Source organism: Meleagris gallopavo, chromosome 5 (assembly GCF_000146605.3).
Source record: "Meleagris gallopavo isolate NT-WF06-2002-E0010 breed Aviagen turkey brand Nicholas breeding stock chromosome 5, Turkey_5.1, whole genome shotgun sequence".
NCBI lineage: Eukaryota > Metazoa > Chordata > Aves > Galliformes > Phasianidae > Meleagris > Meleagris gallopavo.
In genome coordinates this window covers 55,369,856-55,387,628 of record NC_015015.2, presented here as the reverse complement: position 1 = coordinate 55,387,628, position 17,773 = coordinate 55,369,856, and the positions used below count along the sequence as shown (strand labels likewise).

Below are 17,773 nucleotides of genomic sequence, written 5' to 3'. Positions count from 1 at the left end.
TGGGAGACGCCATGATGGGCTCGGCGCGCCCCCGGTCACGTGGGAACTTTGTTGTCGGCCCGGGGCATTGTGGGGAGCGGCGCTGAGGCGGCGGGGCGGGATGAGCCGTGCTCCTCACGGGGAGCGGGAAGCGGGGTTTCGCACGTCAGCGCTTAGCGCTGTCTCTCCACAAGCCAACGGCACGGTTAAATAAATAACAGGAAAATCATAAAATCACGGAGTTGGAGTTAGAAGGGACCTTCATAAGCCATCTGGTCCCGCTCCCTGCGGTGCACAGGACACCCACAGCTCCGTCAGCGTCCGGAGCCCGTCCCCCGGTGTCTGCAGGACATCACCGGGCACCCTGTGCCTCACCGCCCTTGTTCTTAACAGCCTTCCGCTCATACCCAGCCTAAATCTCCCCTCTTTCAGTCTGAAACCGTCTCAAACTGGAAGAGAACCGCGATAGTTGTTTTTAAGACAAGTTACCATAGCAAACATGAGGTTATCAGCAGCTCTGAGAAGACAGATGCCGTTTCTTATCTCCAAGCTCTTTCCACACTTCTTAAAAGAGCACTGATTTTACTGGTGAAATTATGCAGCTAGCTCTTAATGAAAATGCAGTTTTCTTTCTCGAAGAAGGCTCATCTCAGATAAGCCATCTCCAAACACCAATAAGAACAGGTTGTTGCTTTTCACTTGCAAGGATTCTGTTAAATCAAGCTTATCAGCTTTAACAGCCACAGTGCAAATAGAAGTTCAGCCCACAGCAGTGGAAAGTCTGCAGTGTTGGAAAACAAACAGAGAAGTCAGTCTCTGTTTAGAATAGATTTGAGTGTGGAAACCGACAGTTTGCTTGTGACAAAGAAGCTGATAAGGCAGTTAAGACCAGTTTATCATAAGGAAATGCATGAAGTTTTCCAAGCTTTTTGTTCCAGAGGAGCAAAGTTATAAGAGTACTTGAGTGAGATTGCAGACACACTGAAGTCACTGCCTCTCCAAATCAGAAATAAGCTGGTGGCAGCAAGACATGACCATTACTCTGTCCTGCATTAAATCATTGCCAACATTGTTTGTTTCTACTGAAGACAGGCAGCTTTTAGCTTAAGTTGTGCTTAAATCATCAAATAGCAACCTCTAGCGGCTCAAGGAGCTTACTGACAGATCTGTCCCATTTTCAGCAGGAAACAAAGGGGAGGAGATGAGGCCCAGCAGCACCAAAATTCTGTTTTGGGACAAGAAAAAGCACTCTCGCTTCCAGAGAATCGCAGCAGAGACCAGAACAGTAAAGGGATCATCTCTACACTCTTCCTACTCATGTCACCTGAGAGAGACACCTCTAGCAAAGGCGGCCTTGACTTGAGGAAAGTGGAAGAGCTCCACAGCTTCAGCTGCAAAAAAATCACCAAACACTTTCATGCATTGCCATTATCTAGTTAAATAACTCAGATAATTAAGCTCTGAGCATCCAGGACTTTTTGTGTTTTCCTCAAGTCCACTTTAAAGGCTGTTCCTAATCAGTCATCTGATCAGGCTTCAATAACACAAATGGGTACCATTTTGTTAAAACCCTGCCATGACCAATTAATCAATTTGCTTAGCAAGCCCTTTCTGAATGTGTTCCAGCACTGCCCTTGAATATTTTCTCTGCTAAGGGAACACCAGCACCGTTACACAACAGTTGCTCCAACCTGTGTGATCAGGAGGAGTCCGGTGTCCTCTGCAGTCACTGCCTTCAAAACACTGAAATAAAGTCATGCTGGATTTTGTAAGCTGTAGTATAGAAAAAAAAAAAATATGTATTTTGAATTTAAATGAGTCAACACGAAAATACAACATTGCAGGAGCTGGGTTGCCAGTTGAAGTCAATTCGCCTGTTCAACAGGGAAAAGACAGGTGGTTTCAATTACAAACTAAATGCAACCTTATTATGCATCCTGTTAAAAGTACATTGGTTTGGTAAGTTTCTCTGCTTGACGGAAGTTGTCAGAACTAAAGTGACATCAAATCTGCAAGCAAAAAACATTTCACAAACTGTAGGAAGGGATCAGCATTTATAGCATTCACAATAACATCACTGTCATCCTCCACATCTATACATTTGGGTCCAGGAATAGCCTTGGCTTCTCTTCCATGACTAGCAATACAAACCCATTTTACAAACGTTGTTTCTATCTACTTTACAGGCTGTATTATGATGCTTTCTTGAAACCTCTAAGAATGGGATAGATGTTCTCAAATGCCTCATAGATTTCAGAACGCTCTTTTGCTCCTGTAAAGACATTTGAGAGGAAAAAAAAAAAGGTAAAAATCAGAGTATTGAGAATAACTGAATACTCTTCAAACCTAATGATGAGATTGCAAATCATGAAGAAACAAGAGTTTAAAAGCAAATTTAAGCTAATGTTTGATAAAACTGGAGGAAGAATTTCCACCCTGTTACTTCTGCTACCTCACAAACAACAGTTTCTAGCTTGCTCTAAGACTGGACTAGTTTTGGTTAAGCTGAGGCTTAAGGTTCTTCCTGAAAGTGTCATACATTACTTTGAAGTAATGCAGCTGCGAAGAATCGTGGTTTTATCTGCTTAACCATAACAGCTCTGCCTCTTGATAAGAAGCGAGATGGAAAAAGAAATGGAGAGATTTCTCCCCATAGTGGAAATTCATCCACAGTTAAAGAGCTCCGCTCCTCCAATTCGAAGATGTTTTGTATTCTTTACATTTTGTTAGGTCACGAGTTTGCCAAACCATCTGGAACAGGCTCTTACTTCTCCACCCTTTCCTCTAATAATCCTAAGTACACACTGTCAGTGAAGTGTTTTAAGAAGTTCACTTCCTGTCCAATTCTAAATTGCTGCTTATGATACTCATATTTAAGCAACTGTGAGTCGTACTGGCACATCAGGCTCCTGGTGGGATTCCTTGCACTGACAAGGCATTATGCTTTGAATAAAGATACTCAAGCTTAATGACATGGAAATTTGAGACACTACACAAAGCAATATGAGGTTCTAGTGCAACAATGCCACTATTGTTATCTGCAGAAAACACAGATAAGCAGCAGTAGGCATGAAAAAGACTGCTAAGTGGCTTTACTGCAGGAAGATATTACATCAGTATGCTCAATTTAAACACTTCCTCAGACGATGTAGTAGCTCTCAGTTACAGACAATACGAGAGGAGACCACTTACCAGTCAGAACAACTTTTCCAGACACAAAGATAAGCAACACAATCCTTGGTTTGACCATCCTATAAATAAGGCCAGGAAATAGTTCAGGTTCATAGCTGTTTGAAAACAAGCAGGTAAAATTAGGGAAATGCAAGCGCTGTTTCAGTGTTGTATGATGAAATGCTCTATGACTATACTAGCAGGAAGCTAAACCCATAGATTATAGCTAGCTTACCCAGAAAAAGACAGGTCAAAGTCTAGATATCTTGAACAGAAATGTAGTAAATCCCAGCAGAGCTGATAGGAGTGCCCTGTGCTTACTGTTACAGACTTTTGAATCCCATTTTCCATAGGTTCAAATAGCTTAAGAGTTGCCTCAATTAAACCTGAATTATTTAATCAAGTTTATTTTTTTCCTTTTGTACATGGTCTGCAGTCTCCCTCTAAGCTTTACCGTTGGACTTGGCAATAATAGGAGACAGAATGTTGGCCATTAGCTGTCTCAGAGCATCCTACAAGGAGAAAGCAGCAAACAGCACAGGGAAGGAAGTTCAAGATGGGTTCATCGCTATCGTACTGCTGTAGGCTTTACTGCCAGCAACTGTGTCACTGCTGTAATTAAGCCAAGGGCCATTTTGGCCTGAACTCCGCTCAGAACAGGAGTTAGTGCAGAAAAGATGCCTTGCTACCCATACTGTAACACACGGCATCTACAGCCACTTCTCGCCTGCTGAACCAGTTCTGGTGAGCCAAAGATATGCTTGATATTCAGACTCAGTTAATTATTACATTAAATTGCCAGGCTCCAGAATTTGAGCCTCTTTATAGCTTACAAAGAATGTTCTGAGCTCCATGGGGCCATAACCCACTCTCCCACGTACCTGCTGAACTGCTGGTGGGTGAGAACCAGCCCTTCCAGTCGGATGGGGAACCTCACATCACAGCTCCCCACCATGTTCTGGATCTTGAAGTCCAGAAACTTGGCAGGGAACCCCAGCTTCTGCACCACACGCGCATACTTCCTCGCTGCGAGCCTTGACTGCTCTTCACTGGGGGAAGAGCAGAAGGGGGAAGCAGCCTTGAGGGCTTTTGTCTGCTCTGAAGCTGGAATTCAGTGTAGAGCCACCACCACGCTACTCTGCTGCTGCTCGAAATAGTAAGCTCTTATCCCCAGAACCACTTCAGTGAGCTATAAAGAACAGCGTGCTTTGGTGCTCATTTTCCTATGGTTTATATGAGCACATTACATCACCAAGGATTTCCACTGTTTAAGCAATGTCTTGCAGCATTATCTCATCCCTTCAATTAGGGCTGATCCAGGAGGGAGATCAGATATCAGTGTGGTCTTCCAGCTTAGGTGGGGGTTGGAGAAGAGGTTTCCTGAGCCATGAGTCAATGCATCATCTCATTGGCAGTTTAGAGTCTTAAAGAAGAATAATATATTGAGGCAGCTGCTGAATTTGAGAGCAGGACCTTCAGAGCACAGAAATTATCTTTGCTTTTCTCCAGCCCCCATTTTCACTACAAGCATGTGTGTTGTCTACTGAGCACACACCAAAGAAACTTGACAGACACAAGTTAGATCTCAACTCACTTTAAAGTCAGTGAGAAATGCAAATAACCCCTTAACAACTCCTGGGCATCTTAGCAGCTTTTCTGCTAATATCTACTCAGCTAATCTATATTCAGGGGCAGAAGCACACAGTTCAGTAATTACAGAACTCCTGTCACAAAGAAAACATTTTCAAGACTAGTGCTTTATTTTTCTTGCAGTTGATAGCAAACCCTTTGCTAGGTAATTTAAACGAGGCTGAGTTGAGGAAGTACAGCTACAGCTGAAAGACCTTCGAGGAGGCAAAAGAAAATAAGTACCTTTTTGCTCCTGTGCAGACCATTTTTCCTGAGCTGAAGATAAGGGCCGTTGTTCGTGGTTCCCTGATCCTCATGATCACAGCAGCAAACCTCTAGAAATTCAAAGGAAAACCTCAGAGTCAAGCTGATAGAATCATAGAACCAGAACCACAAAGGTTGGAAAGGACCATTAAGATCACCAAGTCCAACCCCAGCCACCCCACTAAGCCATGTCCATCAGTGCCACATCTACTCTTTCTCAGTACCATGTCTGTCCATTCTTTCAAAGAATTATCACTACCACAGAGCTCAGCACTGCATGCAGTTACTTTGCAAAACTATTTATTTACCACTCTGAAATTATTATACTTTCCCTCCACCCACGACTTGGGTATGTAGGACAACTAAACCTAAATTTTATTGAGCCTGGAGTCACCTATATGAACCCCACTTATTATTCCCAGTCCATTTCTACAGCATAGAGATGCTCAATACCACTCTGACCCAAGTAATTCCCTTTCTTTTCGCTTTCAGACATATCTTTCTTTTCCCCAGCAAGGGCTGTAGGTCAAGACAGTGCTGTTAGAAAAGGGATGAAGCTCAGGGTGCATCTGTATATTGGAGTCCAGCAGCACTGAGAGAAGGGAATAGGAATAAAGCTCAGCCCTCAGGATTTACCTTTGGGTTATACTCTGCATTTCTGGCATGCAGAGCTATGTTCTTCAGATCTAGTTTACAAGCCAAGTTTACAGTTGACACAATATTCCTGAAGAATGAAAAAGATTTATCATATTGCAGAAAGAAGCTGTTACAGAGCAAACCCCAGAATTATTATTAGCTAATGTGGAGTCACAGCCCTGTTAACAGCTGCCAACATTTAATTTACTGCCCACTTCTTTCCCACTTCAGCACTAAGCTATTTTTGCCAAACTTTAGCCATTCAATACCAAAATTAGTTTGTCAGAAGAGGAAATATAACCAGATACAAAATTATTAGTCCCAACATACTACATTTATTTTTCTTCCAGTAACTAATTCCAGCTTTGAATTGCACCACTGCTGTCTTTACAGACTTCCTAGAGCTCTCCTAAGGAAAGAGTACATTTGTCTTTACAGGTGTAAGTTACTCTATATTCTCTCTAGCCTTTAGCAGAGATTAGTCAGTGATGGTGGTACTGTGAAGATGGTTCTGCTCTTCTTATACTATACATGCAACATCAACTTACTGTAACTGAGGAACTATGCCAGAGCTCTCTGATGCAGGTGTCACTGGGGTCATAGGAGTCATTGGTGTCAGGGGAGGACACACACCAGGTTCTCCTGGGCTCGGCTGGATTGCATCTTGGTACGACAGGCTGCTCTCCTCCATGAAGATTCCTCTGTCCTCATTTCTCGGTACTGATCCGTTGAGCCCTCCTTGCATTTCATGAGCATCTTCAGATGGATTTTGTTCTTTGTTATCTTGGGTAACATCTGGAAGAAAGCTGAGGTCCACAGAGGAGAAGTCTGCAGGAAGCTCTTTGGGCTGATTAAACTGAGAACCAAATGCTACATCTTCAGCTACTTGAATTGGAAGGTCCACGTCATAGGGGCTCATAGGATTAAACAGCTGGGGACTGGTTGAGAGGTCATCCTTGAATTGAGAAAAAACATCAATAAGGATGTTGTATTAAAACACTGACTTCAACTGGGAGACTATATTAGGTTCCCTCTCTATTCAGTTAGGAGCTTTCCATCATTTTCCCCTCAAGTATTATAGCAAAGAGGAGTCTTGGGGTACGAAACCATCAATTGCTTGGCTGTTAGCATATAAAACTTAAATAACTTTTCCTGGTGGAGATGCCCATTTCCCCACCACACCCCGAAGGCAGTCCAGAGCACTCTGGTGATGCCTCAAATTGAGAAATATTGAATACCTTCAGCAGCGACTGGAGGAACGGTGCTGACCCGTGGCCTTTGCCATCCCTCAGTTCTGCACAGAGCTAACTGAATCGCTCCTGAGATTTTCCAGGACCACTAGCACTTTCTGTCTGGCTTTTGCTCTCACTCTGTACACTCCCTTTTCCCCTTGCTGCTACCAAGGGACAGTGTTGTGTTGTGTTGGATTTGTGCAATAGAGGGCAGCAGTTCACGGACTCGTGAGCAAATTAAGCATTCAACTGCTGGAGGTTACCAGACTCATTCAAGCGAGACGCAGCCAAAGCCAGCATCCTTCCCCAGATCAAGTGATTACGGCACACCGCGTATCTGCAGGCAAATGCTTGCATACTAATGCATTCCTTTATCAGCATCATTTAAAAAAGGAGGTAGAAGTATTTAAAAGGCATCGTGTCATTGAGAAGGCAAGAATTCAGGGAAGAATTTATTCCCTCATTCATCGGGGGCACAAGCCTGAAGTCAGAGGAGAGCTTCTTTCAAAAAGGTGACTTCACCTGCCATAGCAGGTGTCTGTACAACGGGTTTTGTGTACACAGGGCTGTCTGTACAAGGGGTTTTGTGTTCATTTAGGCAATCCTAGCACTGAGAGCCTAAAGAGCTTGAAAACCCAAGCACAGATCAGAACAGGAAACTGCATGCAAGACAGAGGCCCTTCAGTCCGCAGTGACTCTGCAGGGAAAAGGGTTTCCAGATTGATGTGTTCAGCACTGAGCCAGTGCTGCTCTGTGCTCAGCAGCTCACTTAGCAGTTGTGTGCTCTGCACCCACTTACTCTGCAGGATGCCTGCCTGGAGAAAACATTCACAGCTTGTGAAACTCTTAGTGAGTGAGCAATCATCACAGAGGGCTCTTAGGCTCTTTAGATACAAGGAGGTCTAGCTCTGAAGTGGGTTCAAAAGCAGCCCTAGAACCAGCTTCTAGATGCAGAGCCCAGGTGAGATCATCAGGGAGGAATGCAGCTGGAAGAAACCTCAGCCCCCTCTTTGCAGCACAGGACCCACGAGCACTCAAAATTCACAAGGCTGATGCACATCATAAGGCACCCAAGTCAAATGCAAGTATTTTAGAGCAGTAAGCAGTTACTTAGAAATAACAACGTATTATGGAATATGTATTTTAATATATTTTTCTCCTAGGAACAATAGAAGGAATGTCTCTGCAAGACCTCCAACAGACCAAGCAGCAGCTCTAAAGGAATTGACTGCAGTCTAAAACCCAGCTCTACAGGACTCAACTAAGAAAGTCACGATGCATGTAAGTCATAACGAGCAGAAGATAGTTCAAATAAAAGCCTTGCCACTGCAAGCATACAGGACTATTCACACATAGCAAAGGGTACCAGAGAATATGAGAAATAAAGGTAAAAAAAAAAACAACACACAGATGAATAGCAAACAGTTCATGGCATAGCTTAAAGAAACAAGCTAATGGGTGTGCAGTCAATGGGATTGGAAGCATGAGCTGGAAAATATACAATCTAAAAGGAACAAAATAAGCTGCTTAAAGTAGATAGAAAAAGAAAGCTAATTTTCCCTGCAACTGTTCTAGGAAAAGTCTTTATAGGGTTAAATGCTGGGGAAGATGGTCTTCACATTAGACAGATGCTCAGAGGCTGTGGAAGGGGCACAAAACCACATTTGCCTTAGGCTGGCTGCCAAGGGTTATTGCTATAGACTCCAGGTTAATTAACTTCACTGAAGGCCCCATCAGCTACATAGCTTTGGACATTTCCTAGCAGCTCCAGAAAGGAGACTCCTCACCGATCCTGTGTGAGATCATTATTTGAGGGGAAAAGAGCACTTCTACTTCTGCAGTAGTTTGTGCAGCCCAGGTATGCGTTAATCAAATCCAGCTGCTTTTAGCATCAGACCTGGCTTTTTGTTGCTGTTGTTGTTAATAGTATCCTAAATATCTGCTACTATCAAGTATCTCAACAGGTTTGAAATAGAAAATTCCATTTTATCTGTGAAATCCAAGTTATACCTCCCCACGTTATACACCTTATGGGCTACAATCAGGGGGCTTTGCCGACTGCCACCAGGAGGTCTCTGAATTTAAGCAGTGTGGGTAAAACTTAGCTTCTACCCTGAAAATGGTAAAAAGAGAAAAACGTGCAACTGTGGAAGCTGTGAACATACAGCTCAGCTAGAAGTACAGCCTTATACCCTGTTATTGCTGCAGCTACTGCAACAGCAGGAGGCCACCTGGAACCAGGAGAGCCATTTTAAACAGAAAGATTTTTACACACATTTACCAGCCAGCACGAAGAGATCGAGCCTCCTTGCACACAGACTGGTCCATAGTAAAGGTGTAAGTGTAGCAGTGTTTATTCTAGAGAAGATGAGAGCAATCTCGTGCAAGAAGGGCATGGGCTCCTCTGTGCTCCCAGTAGCACTTGGCCAAAGGAACCCTCCACGTCCCCCATACAAATAAATCACGTAGAAAGTAAGAAGCATGAAAAAAGCCAGGGGAAAGAGAAGGAAAGCAGGAATTGCTGCTCTGCAATTTAAATACGTGCAGGAAGGACCAATCAGCACAGCGTTGGTGGTATAGTGGTGAGCATAGCTGCCTTCCAAGCAGTTGACCCGGGTTCGATTCCCGGCCAACGCAAATTCTGTTTTTTTTTCTCCCCCCTCCCATAGGTACCTGCGTGCCGCAGCGCTCCAGGTACTGCTCCAGTGGCGACACGTCCTCCATGCGTGCAAAAACCGCTGCTGTCCACCAACCACAGCTTTATAGCATGGGGCAGCCCTGGAGCAGGTGCAGCTCATCGAGGCACAGCTGGTGATGAACAGCAAGGGGAATTGTGACCTCCAGTGTTGTTTTTACCCTTTGCAAGCAGGCTGGTGGGTAACTTTCACCCTGGGGATGCGCTGAAGAATTGGGGTTCTGCCTGGTGCTCCCCATCAGGATACAGGCTTTCCTAATCCTTTCCATAGGGCTGTGGATGAGCAAGGAGCCAAAGCTGAGAAGAGAGAGCATGCAAACATAAAGCCTCACCTTTTGCTGTGGCTTTTTAGTGAGTAAATGCAGCAGGCACTTAGCTTCTCCCACCTGCTTCATCAGGTGTAATAGGGTACAGCTGGTCTTGAAGCACCTCACTGTCAGGGCAACCTCAGCCCACGTAGAAGGGCTTTAGGTGGTGCTGTCAGGCTCTTCTCACTGCCCCAAGGGAGTGAAAGATGAGGTTTGCATCCTATAGCTACAGAGTAGAGTGTATGTGACTGATGAGCATCCTCTCCTCCTTGGTGCAGCCTGCTGAGCTGGTTCTATGGCATTTTTGGGACTTATCTTTCCTTGATGGCTTGCAGATGCCAAATTTCTCTCACCCAAACTCATATGATTCTGTGAAATTCAGCCTCAAATGAGTTTATGTGCTTTACGCAGGAGACAGAGCAAGGAGGAGACTCTGAAGTTGCACTTGGACTACAGGGGACGGTAAAGCTAGCTTGCGCCAGTTCACGATGGCTAAAACTGCAGTGTCCCCGTGGGCTCCCTGGTGGTTGCAGACAGCTCTACAGGACTGTGTTGCCCTCCCAGCACATGATTCTCAAATTGTTGTGCTCAAACTGGGAACTGGGAGCGTTGTGGTGGCTGTGGGGTTCCTCTGGTGGTAACACGGCTGTGCTACTAATTCCCTCATTGGTCTAATGCTGTGATGCTTGATTAACACCAGCGGTGATAAGCAGAAGCCCTTGGAGATGAGAGGGGTTCATTTTTTGAAGAGCAATTCAGTATTGTTCTTTATGGTCATAGAACATCCCAAATGGGAAGGGGCTGCCTGTAAGGAACATAGAATCCAACTCCTGGCTCCACATAGCACCCCCCAAAATCAGCCCAATTCCTCCTTGGATAAAGAAGATAGCTCTGCAGAGCTGCTACTACCAGCACTGTATTTGTCTCTTAAATGCTTCCATTGCACACATTCCTGCGTTATCTGGATGCCACGATCTGGTTATGGGGTGGTACTATTCACAGGAGACTTCCAAAAAGCTGGAAGGGGCATGGGGCAAGTCAGTAAGGAGGCTCTACCTCTTCTACTCATTAATGCTCTCATCAGTCACCTATCGTAGCACCCCTTAATGCCTTGCTGCTTGCTCTGAAGGTAGTTAATCTGGTTGGGCTTTATCTTACCTTTTTCAGGAACCACTTTGGGAATGAAAAGGCTGGCAGCATTCTGCTTTCTGCTCACCCGAGCTTCCTGCTAAGCTTCTGTAGCTGTAATTGTCTCTGAAGAGACAGTGTCTCAGGTGCAGCTTGTATCTGCTGGTGCCCTCACTGCCTGCAGCATCAAAGCCGTGCTTCTGAGGAAGATAAAAAAGCAGCTGAGAGCAAGAGCACCTTCCAAGAAAAGCCATTTATTAAGTGCAAGTTATGGCCCACTGCAACATCTTGCAATTGCCCCACTGCTCTCTGTGTTGGTACCAGCAGCAGGACCAGGCTTGTTGTGAAGGGGAGAGTAGATGTTAGATTTTTTTCAGGGAAGGAGAGAAAGCACCATGAGTAATAGTGAGTAATCTGACATTTAATTGTGAGTAATTAAAGTGTGTCATCATTGGGCTGTGACGGTGTAAAGAGGAACAGAATCAGACCCACTGGATTTGACATTTAGTGGCTTGCTCTGTGTCAGTTGGGAGTGACCCTCCTACAGGAGTGCAGTCACAAGGACTAGAAGTTGGGGCAGAGTCTGCTTTAATTTTATGGGATCACTAGATGATGGGAAGAACAACTGTAAACATATCATCCAGTGCTGTCCGTCCATCCCTGCATCAGCCCAGTGGTGAGGCCTCTGCCTTGTCCCAGGCAGCCTGAGGTTCTCTCCTTCATAGAATCATAGAATTGTTTGGGTTGGAAGGGGTCCTTCAAGGCCATCTGTCCAAATCTCCCACAGTGAACAGGAACACCTACATCTTCATCTGGTGCTCAGAGGCCCATACAGCCTGATCTTGAATGTCTCCAGGACGAGGCATCCATCACCTCTCCAGGCAACCTGTGCCAGTGCCTCACTACCCTTATCATAAAGAACTCTTCATTTATATCCCTTATTCCCTGCCAGTGCCAGTGGCAGGGGATTGGGCTCTCTGCAAGCACAGGTTTGCTTTCAGCATTTCTGCAGATCTCCCATATCCCTGGTAGGGACTGACATGAGGTCAGCGCTGGGTATGCGTTGGCTTCTGGGCCCAGGGAGGAAAGCCCCGTCTGCCAAAGGGAAGAGGGGTGAACTGGCTGGAAAAGAGCCATTCTTCTGCCTTCTGCAGAACACTGTCTGCAGTGAAAGCCCTGCCTACTTCCATGTCAGAGAGTTGCTGAGAACCGAACCCAGAAAGGATTGCCAAACCCTCCACCGAATGCCAGAGGAAGCAACATCAGAAAAAGCCATCTGTCTCAGCTGAGGGACTGAATGGTGACTTTAAAACCATACAGTTAACTTCACTTAATTGTCCTATTTGCCTAAAGCAAGTGATTATACGAGGGCTTTCTGTATGTTGTTTGCATAGAAATCCACTTCTCCCTGCCCAGCCATGCTCTGAACGATTCACACTTGGACTGCAGAGTGGAGGAAGAGAGAACACTTTGCTCTATTTTTATTTTCTATGCTGCCTTGAAAATGGCTAGAAAAGGCAAATGGGAGCCTTAAACATTGGCTGACACCTTAATTGCTACCCAGCAATTAATGGCTACAGGCTTTCTTGGGCAGCTCACACATGGATATATCAGACACCTGGTTGCAGAAGAGCTTTTTGTTAAGTCATCTCCCTAAATATTGTGCCAAATGCTCTTTCTAGATTGAATTGCATTTAAATGAGGTGAGCATGCAATGTCCCTCCAAGTTTTGTGACAAATGGCTCTAATGCAAGCATCATGTCTCAAACCCTGAACTTACTCCTCCAATTAAATACTGATCCTTTAAGCCCTATCTGGAGAAATAATATAGTAACAGCAGTCATGCGTGTTTGCACAGAAAAGCAGAGGTGTGCACGTAGCAGATGCTAACAGAGCTCTCTGAATTTAGTTTGCAGGGGTCACAGCAGCACTGAAGACTTGAACAATGGGGCTGGGATCCATGGCATCTTTGGTGCAAGTTCTGCAGGAATTAGAGCACAACCTGCGATGCCTTCACTGTATGCAAACACCACAAAGAGTGCTGATGGGTTGCTGAAATCCCCATAAAACAGTGTTGTCTGGCTGCTCAGCAAGATGCAGTGGCTGACATGGAAAGAGACCTCGGGGCGTGCAGCTCAGTGATTATTCAGTCCTAGTTACCACTTCCTCTGATTAGCAGCAAGCAAATCAGCATGCTTGAGTCAACAAGGACCTCGGGAGGAACCAGACTTCCCCAAACCACTGCCAGATGTCAGCAGACGCTCCGACCCTCCCGCCTTGACCTTTTTGGGCCTCAGTGCTCATAATTAGCTGTTAACATAGACGTGTTTCAGTCGCTCTGCCCCTTCTGCTGCATGCTGCCCAGAAACATTGTTAGCTCAGCTGTAATGAAGCCATACACGTGTGGCTCTGCAATGCTGCAAAGCATTGCATCTCCATCGTTGTTCCACCCAAGCAGGAACCCAGCTGGAATCATGTAGAGTGCAGCCTCAATTTGGATTCTCCTCCTTCTCACTTGCTATCTTTGATCATAGAATCATTTGAGTAGGAAGAGATCTTTAAAGACCATCCTGTCCAACTCCTCTGCCAGAGCCCCATCCAGCCTGACCTTGAATATCTCTGGAGGCAGAGCACCCACCACCTCTCTGGGCAACCTGCTCCACTGCCTCATTACCTTTATTGTAAAAAACCTTTTCCTTATACCCAGTCTAAATCTCCCCTCTTCATTTTGAAACCATTTCCCTTTATCCTATCCCAGCAGACCCCGCTAAAGAGTCTGTCCCCTTTCTTAGAGCCCCACTTTAGAAACCCAAAGGCTGCTCTCAGGTCTCCCCAGAGCCTTCCCTCCTCCAGGCTGCCCAGCCCCAGCTCTCAGCCTGTCCTCGTAGGGAGGTGTTCCATCCCTGGGATCATTTTTGTGGCCCTCCTTTTTTTCCTTCAGTCCTCTTATCTGTGGCTTGACAGAAATAATTAAATGCTTTAATTGCTTTGGCCTCCCTTCAGTGAGCGTTTGCCCAAGCCAGTAATACAACAGCAGCTCTGCTGATATCTGTTTGTGCTCAGAACATTTGACAGGGCTCAGTAATGTTTCTGGGAATATTAGGAACCCAGATGGGCATGTGTTGGGGATGGTCTGAAGCTGGATATTTCAGACCCCAAATCACATCAGATCCATTGGGTTTCATGTATCAGCATTAAGATGTGCTCACATTTATCCCCAGCTGTGTTTACAGTCCTCTTTCTTCCAGCATGTGTGATCATGCTGTCCCAAATAAATGGTGTGGGACACCTCTTGTGCATCTGTGTCCCTTTGCTTCTGATGCATTTCAGGTGAGTTAACAGTTCTGTGCTTAGGAAGAGCAGAACTTTTCTGTTGCTAACATTAGATTTATTATGATAACTATTATATTTATTTCTAAAGGAAAATATTTAATAACAATATATTAATATTAGCAGTATATTAATAATTCCTTAGGTACTGATAAAGAGTAAAAATTTAAAAAGCCACGATAGATCAATGTGGAACAGCATAAATAATAACTGGAAAAGCTGAATGATCAACGAAAGAAAACATGTGAACCATTTCTGGAATACAGCACATGAGGTGTTTTACAGCAATAGAATTATTCTCTGTAACATTCCTTCGCTTGCTTTGCTTAATGATAACCAGCTCTTAAAAGTTCATCTTCTGCTACGATGCTACCGAGAAAGAGTCAGAAAGAGGAGGAATATTTTAAATTCACTTTGAAGCAGTATTCCCGATGTTAATTCGAAGGTTAATCTTGCGTTGTTTGGAAAGCTGCTTTTCTGCCCAGCCTCCCTGTGATCTCTTTAGCTATATCTGATAACGAAGGCTTGAAAACTCCAGATTAGAAATTAAATTCCACCTCTGTGGCCCAGCCCTGATGACCCAAGGAGTCGCATAAAATACTCTTTCCTTTGCAGTGAGCTCTTTGAGCTAACGCTGTTGCTTTTGCTTAAGATTGAGAATTCTTCTGGAGGAAAAGCTAATTACCATAGAATCACAGAACAGCTTGGGTTGGAAGGGACCTCAAGCCCCCATCCCATGCTGAGGGCTTGTTGCCCTACCAGATCAGGCTGCCCAGGGCCCCATCCAGCCTGGCAATAGGCACCTCCAGGGATGGGGCACCCGTAAACAAAGTTCTTAGCTATTTTTGTGACCTTCTTTAGCAGAATTTGAAATCTTTTTGGTACACATGCATGTGATATATTACTTTCCAGTTCCAATTGATTGTAGGAATTTGTGCTTGTAAATAAAAAGAAAAGGAATGCAAATAAACAGAGGCAAAAAGAAAATTTGATCATCATTGTTTTTCCCTAGCAAGGAAAGAGAGGCTGAATCAGTGAGGTGTTGAGACTTGTTCCTGGCATTGATAAGGATCTCTCCTTCTCTCCTACAAAATGCTACATTAGCAATAATCAGTTTCCCTGCCTTAGCCCTGCAGTTGTCTTCCTCCTGCATCATCCCTGAACCTATAGGTCTGCCATCTGAGAATGCAAAAATCCCAACAAAAACAAAGACTTGGGGCACTTCAAACACTTCTTTCTCCCCAGTGCTGCTGGGATTTCAGCGCCGTTTGCATTATCTTCTCCCTGCAGCTGGGGCATGTGGCATTGCTGCTGATCTGCACTGCGGTCGCTCTGTGGTGGGTTTTACAATAATCTGATGGGTGACTGCCTTATGTGTTGGGCAATGGTACACAACATTCTTATGCTGGCATTGCTGCTGCCTTCAAGTTGCTGAAAACAAAGGGAAATAATACAAAACTACCTCCTGCACCTGCAGCACGTGGTTTTGCGCTCTGCTACCACTGCAGCTGCCTGCACCAAGCTGAGTAGTGAGGCCTTGCCTTCAACCTTCACTTGACAAGGCTGCTATTTTCCTGTTAATGTTTGGGGTTGTGGTGTTGGAAGTGAAAGAAATCCAGGAGTGGCACATGTTGGAGTGAGGGAAAAGCCACAGTTTTCACAGGCCAAACCCAAAATGTCTTTAAGCTCTTTTAGATTGCAACACCAACACAACCTGGTATCATAAAATCATAGTATCATTATGAGTTGGAAGGGACCCTTCAAGGCTATCTGATCCTACTCCCCTGCAACGAACAGGGACACCCACAGCTGCATCAGGCGCTCAGAGCCCCATCCAGACTGACCTTGGATGTCTCCAGGGACATCCACCACCTCTCTGGGCAACCTGTGCCAGTGCTTCACCAATCTTATTGTAAAAACCGTCTCCCCTTATATCCACTCTAAATCTCTTTCAGTTGGAAACCAATTGTCCTCGTCCTGTCAACAGACCCTGCTAAAGAGTCTGTCCCCTTCTTTCTTACAGCCCCTTTAGATACCCAAAGGCTGCTCTTAGCTCTCCCCAAAGCCTTCCCTTCTCCAGGCTGCACAGCCCCAGCTCTCAGCCTGTCTTTGCAGGGAGGTGTTCCATCCCTGGGATCGTTTTTGTGGCCCTCCTCTGGATGCACTCCAACAGCTCCACGTCTCTCCTGCACTGAGGACTTCCCATCTGGACGCAGTGCTCCAGGTGAGGTCTCACAGCACAGAGCAACACGTTGGCTGTGTTGAATCTCACGATGTTCACCTGGGCCTGCTGCTTAAGCCCGTCTGGGTCTCTCTGAATTTGAATGATAATAAATCTGAATGATTTAGTGGAGGGTTGTTAGTTAGGGCAGCATGGTTCCCCCTCTACTCTGCCCTTGTGAGAACCCATCTGCAGTACTGTGTCCAGGTCTGGATCCCCCAGAACAAGGAAGACAGAGAAGCTGTTGGAGAAGGTCCAGAGGAGATCCACAAAGATGATGAGGGACTGAGCACCTCCCCTACAAAGACAGGCTGAGGGAGCTGGGCTTGTTCAGCCTGGAGAAAAGAAGGCTGCGGGGTGACCTCAGTGCAGCCTTCAGTACCTAAAGGGAGCCTGCAAACAGGAGGGGAATCAAAACTTTGAAAGGGTAGATAACGGCAAGAGAAGGGGAAATGGTTTGAAGTTGAGGGAGGGGAGATTTCAGTTGGATGTGAGGGGGAAGTTGTTTGCTGTGAGAGTGGTGAGGTGCTGGAACAGCTGCCCAGAGAGGCTGTGGATGCCCCGTCCATCCCTGGAGGTGTTCAAGGCCAGGTTGGATGGGGCCCTGGGCAGCCTGGGCTGCTGTGAAATGTGGAGGTTGGTGGCCCTGCCTGTGGTGGGGGTTGAGCTTCGTGATCCTTGAGGTCCCTTCCAACCTGGCCATTCTGTGATTCTGTGGTTAGGTCATGGTTGGATTCAATGATCTTTAAAGTCTTTTCCAACCTGATCGATTCTATGATTCCATGATTCTATGAATGCATCCCATCCTTTGAGCACGCTGGGCTGCTTCTCAGTAGATTCAGGCTGCAGATCTGAGAGTTTTGAATCAAATAAAGGAAATTTACGAGCAACGGGTGAATAAACCAGAGCCAAAAAGCTCTGCAACGTGTCGTCCGCATGCGAGGTCCGAGGCTGAGGGCTCCTCCTGCCTAAGCGTCGTTGTAAAAAGCTCCGTGCAGCTCCGTATCTCGGCCTTCCCGGGGTGTTCTCTGCGCAGGGTTGGAGGAGAGGCAGCTCCGCTCCTTTAACGGGAGGGAGGCGGGTGGGTGCTGGGGACGTGCGGCACCGCCTCCTCCTCCTCCTCCTCCTTCCCCGCCCGCTCCCTTCCTGCCAGCCAGCGCCGCGCAGGCACCAGCCCGGC

At 45.8% G+C, this 17,773-nt stretch overlaps 1 protein-coding gene and 1 non-coding gene across 3 annotated transcripts; one reads left to right on the top strand and one right to left on the bottom strand.

Annotated features, from left to right (window-relative positions):
* Positions 1 to 2,011: 2,011 nt before the first annotated feature.
* On the bottom strand, positions 2,012 to 9,934 carry TBPL2 (TATA-box binding protein like 2). Of its 2 annotated transcripts, XM_010712112.3 has the most exons (7): positions 9,585 to 9,930; positions 6,228 to 6,634; positions 5,680 to 5,767; positions 5,023 to 5,114; positions 4,032 to 4,199; positions 3,172 to 3,266; positions 2,012 to 2,251 (listed from the first exon to the last, which is right to left on the bottom strand). In XM_010712112.3, the coding sequence occupies exons 1-7, from the start codon at positions 9,633 to 9,635 to the stop codon at positions 2,172 to 2,174; spliced, it is 981 nt and encodes a 326-aa protein (XP_010710414.1). In that variant the 5' UTR covers positions 9,636 to 9,930; the 3' UTR covers positions 2,012 to 2,171. The 2 variants fall into 2 exon arrangements, with proteins under 2 accessions (XP_010710414.1, XP_019471532.1); XM_019615987.2 differs by lacking the exon at positions 4,032 to 4,199 and having other exon boundaries at positions 9,585 to 9,934.
* Positions 9,477 to 9,548, top strand: TRNAG-UCC. The gene has a single exon. It is a non-coding gene; the product is annotated as a tRNA-Gly (tRNA).
* Positions 9,935 to 17,773: the final 7,839 nt, after the last annotated feature.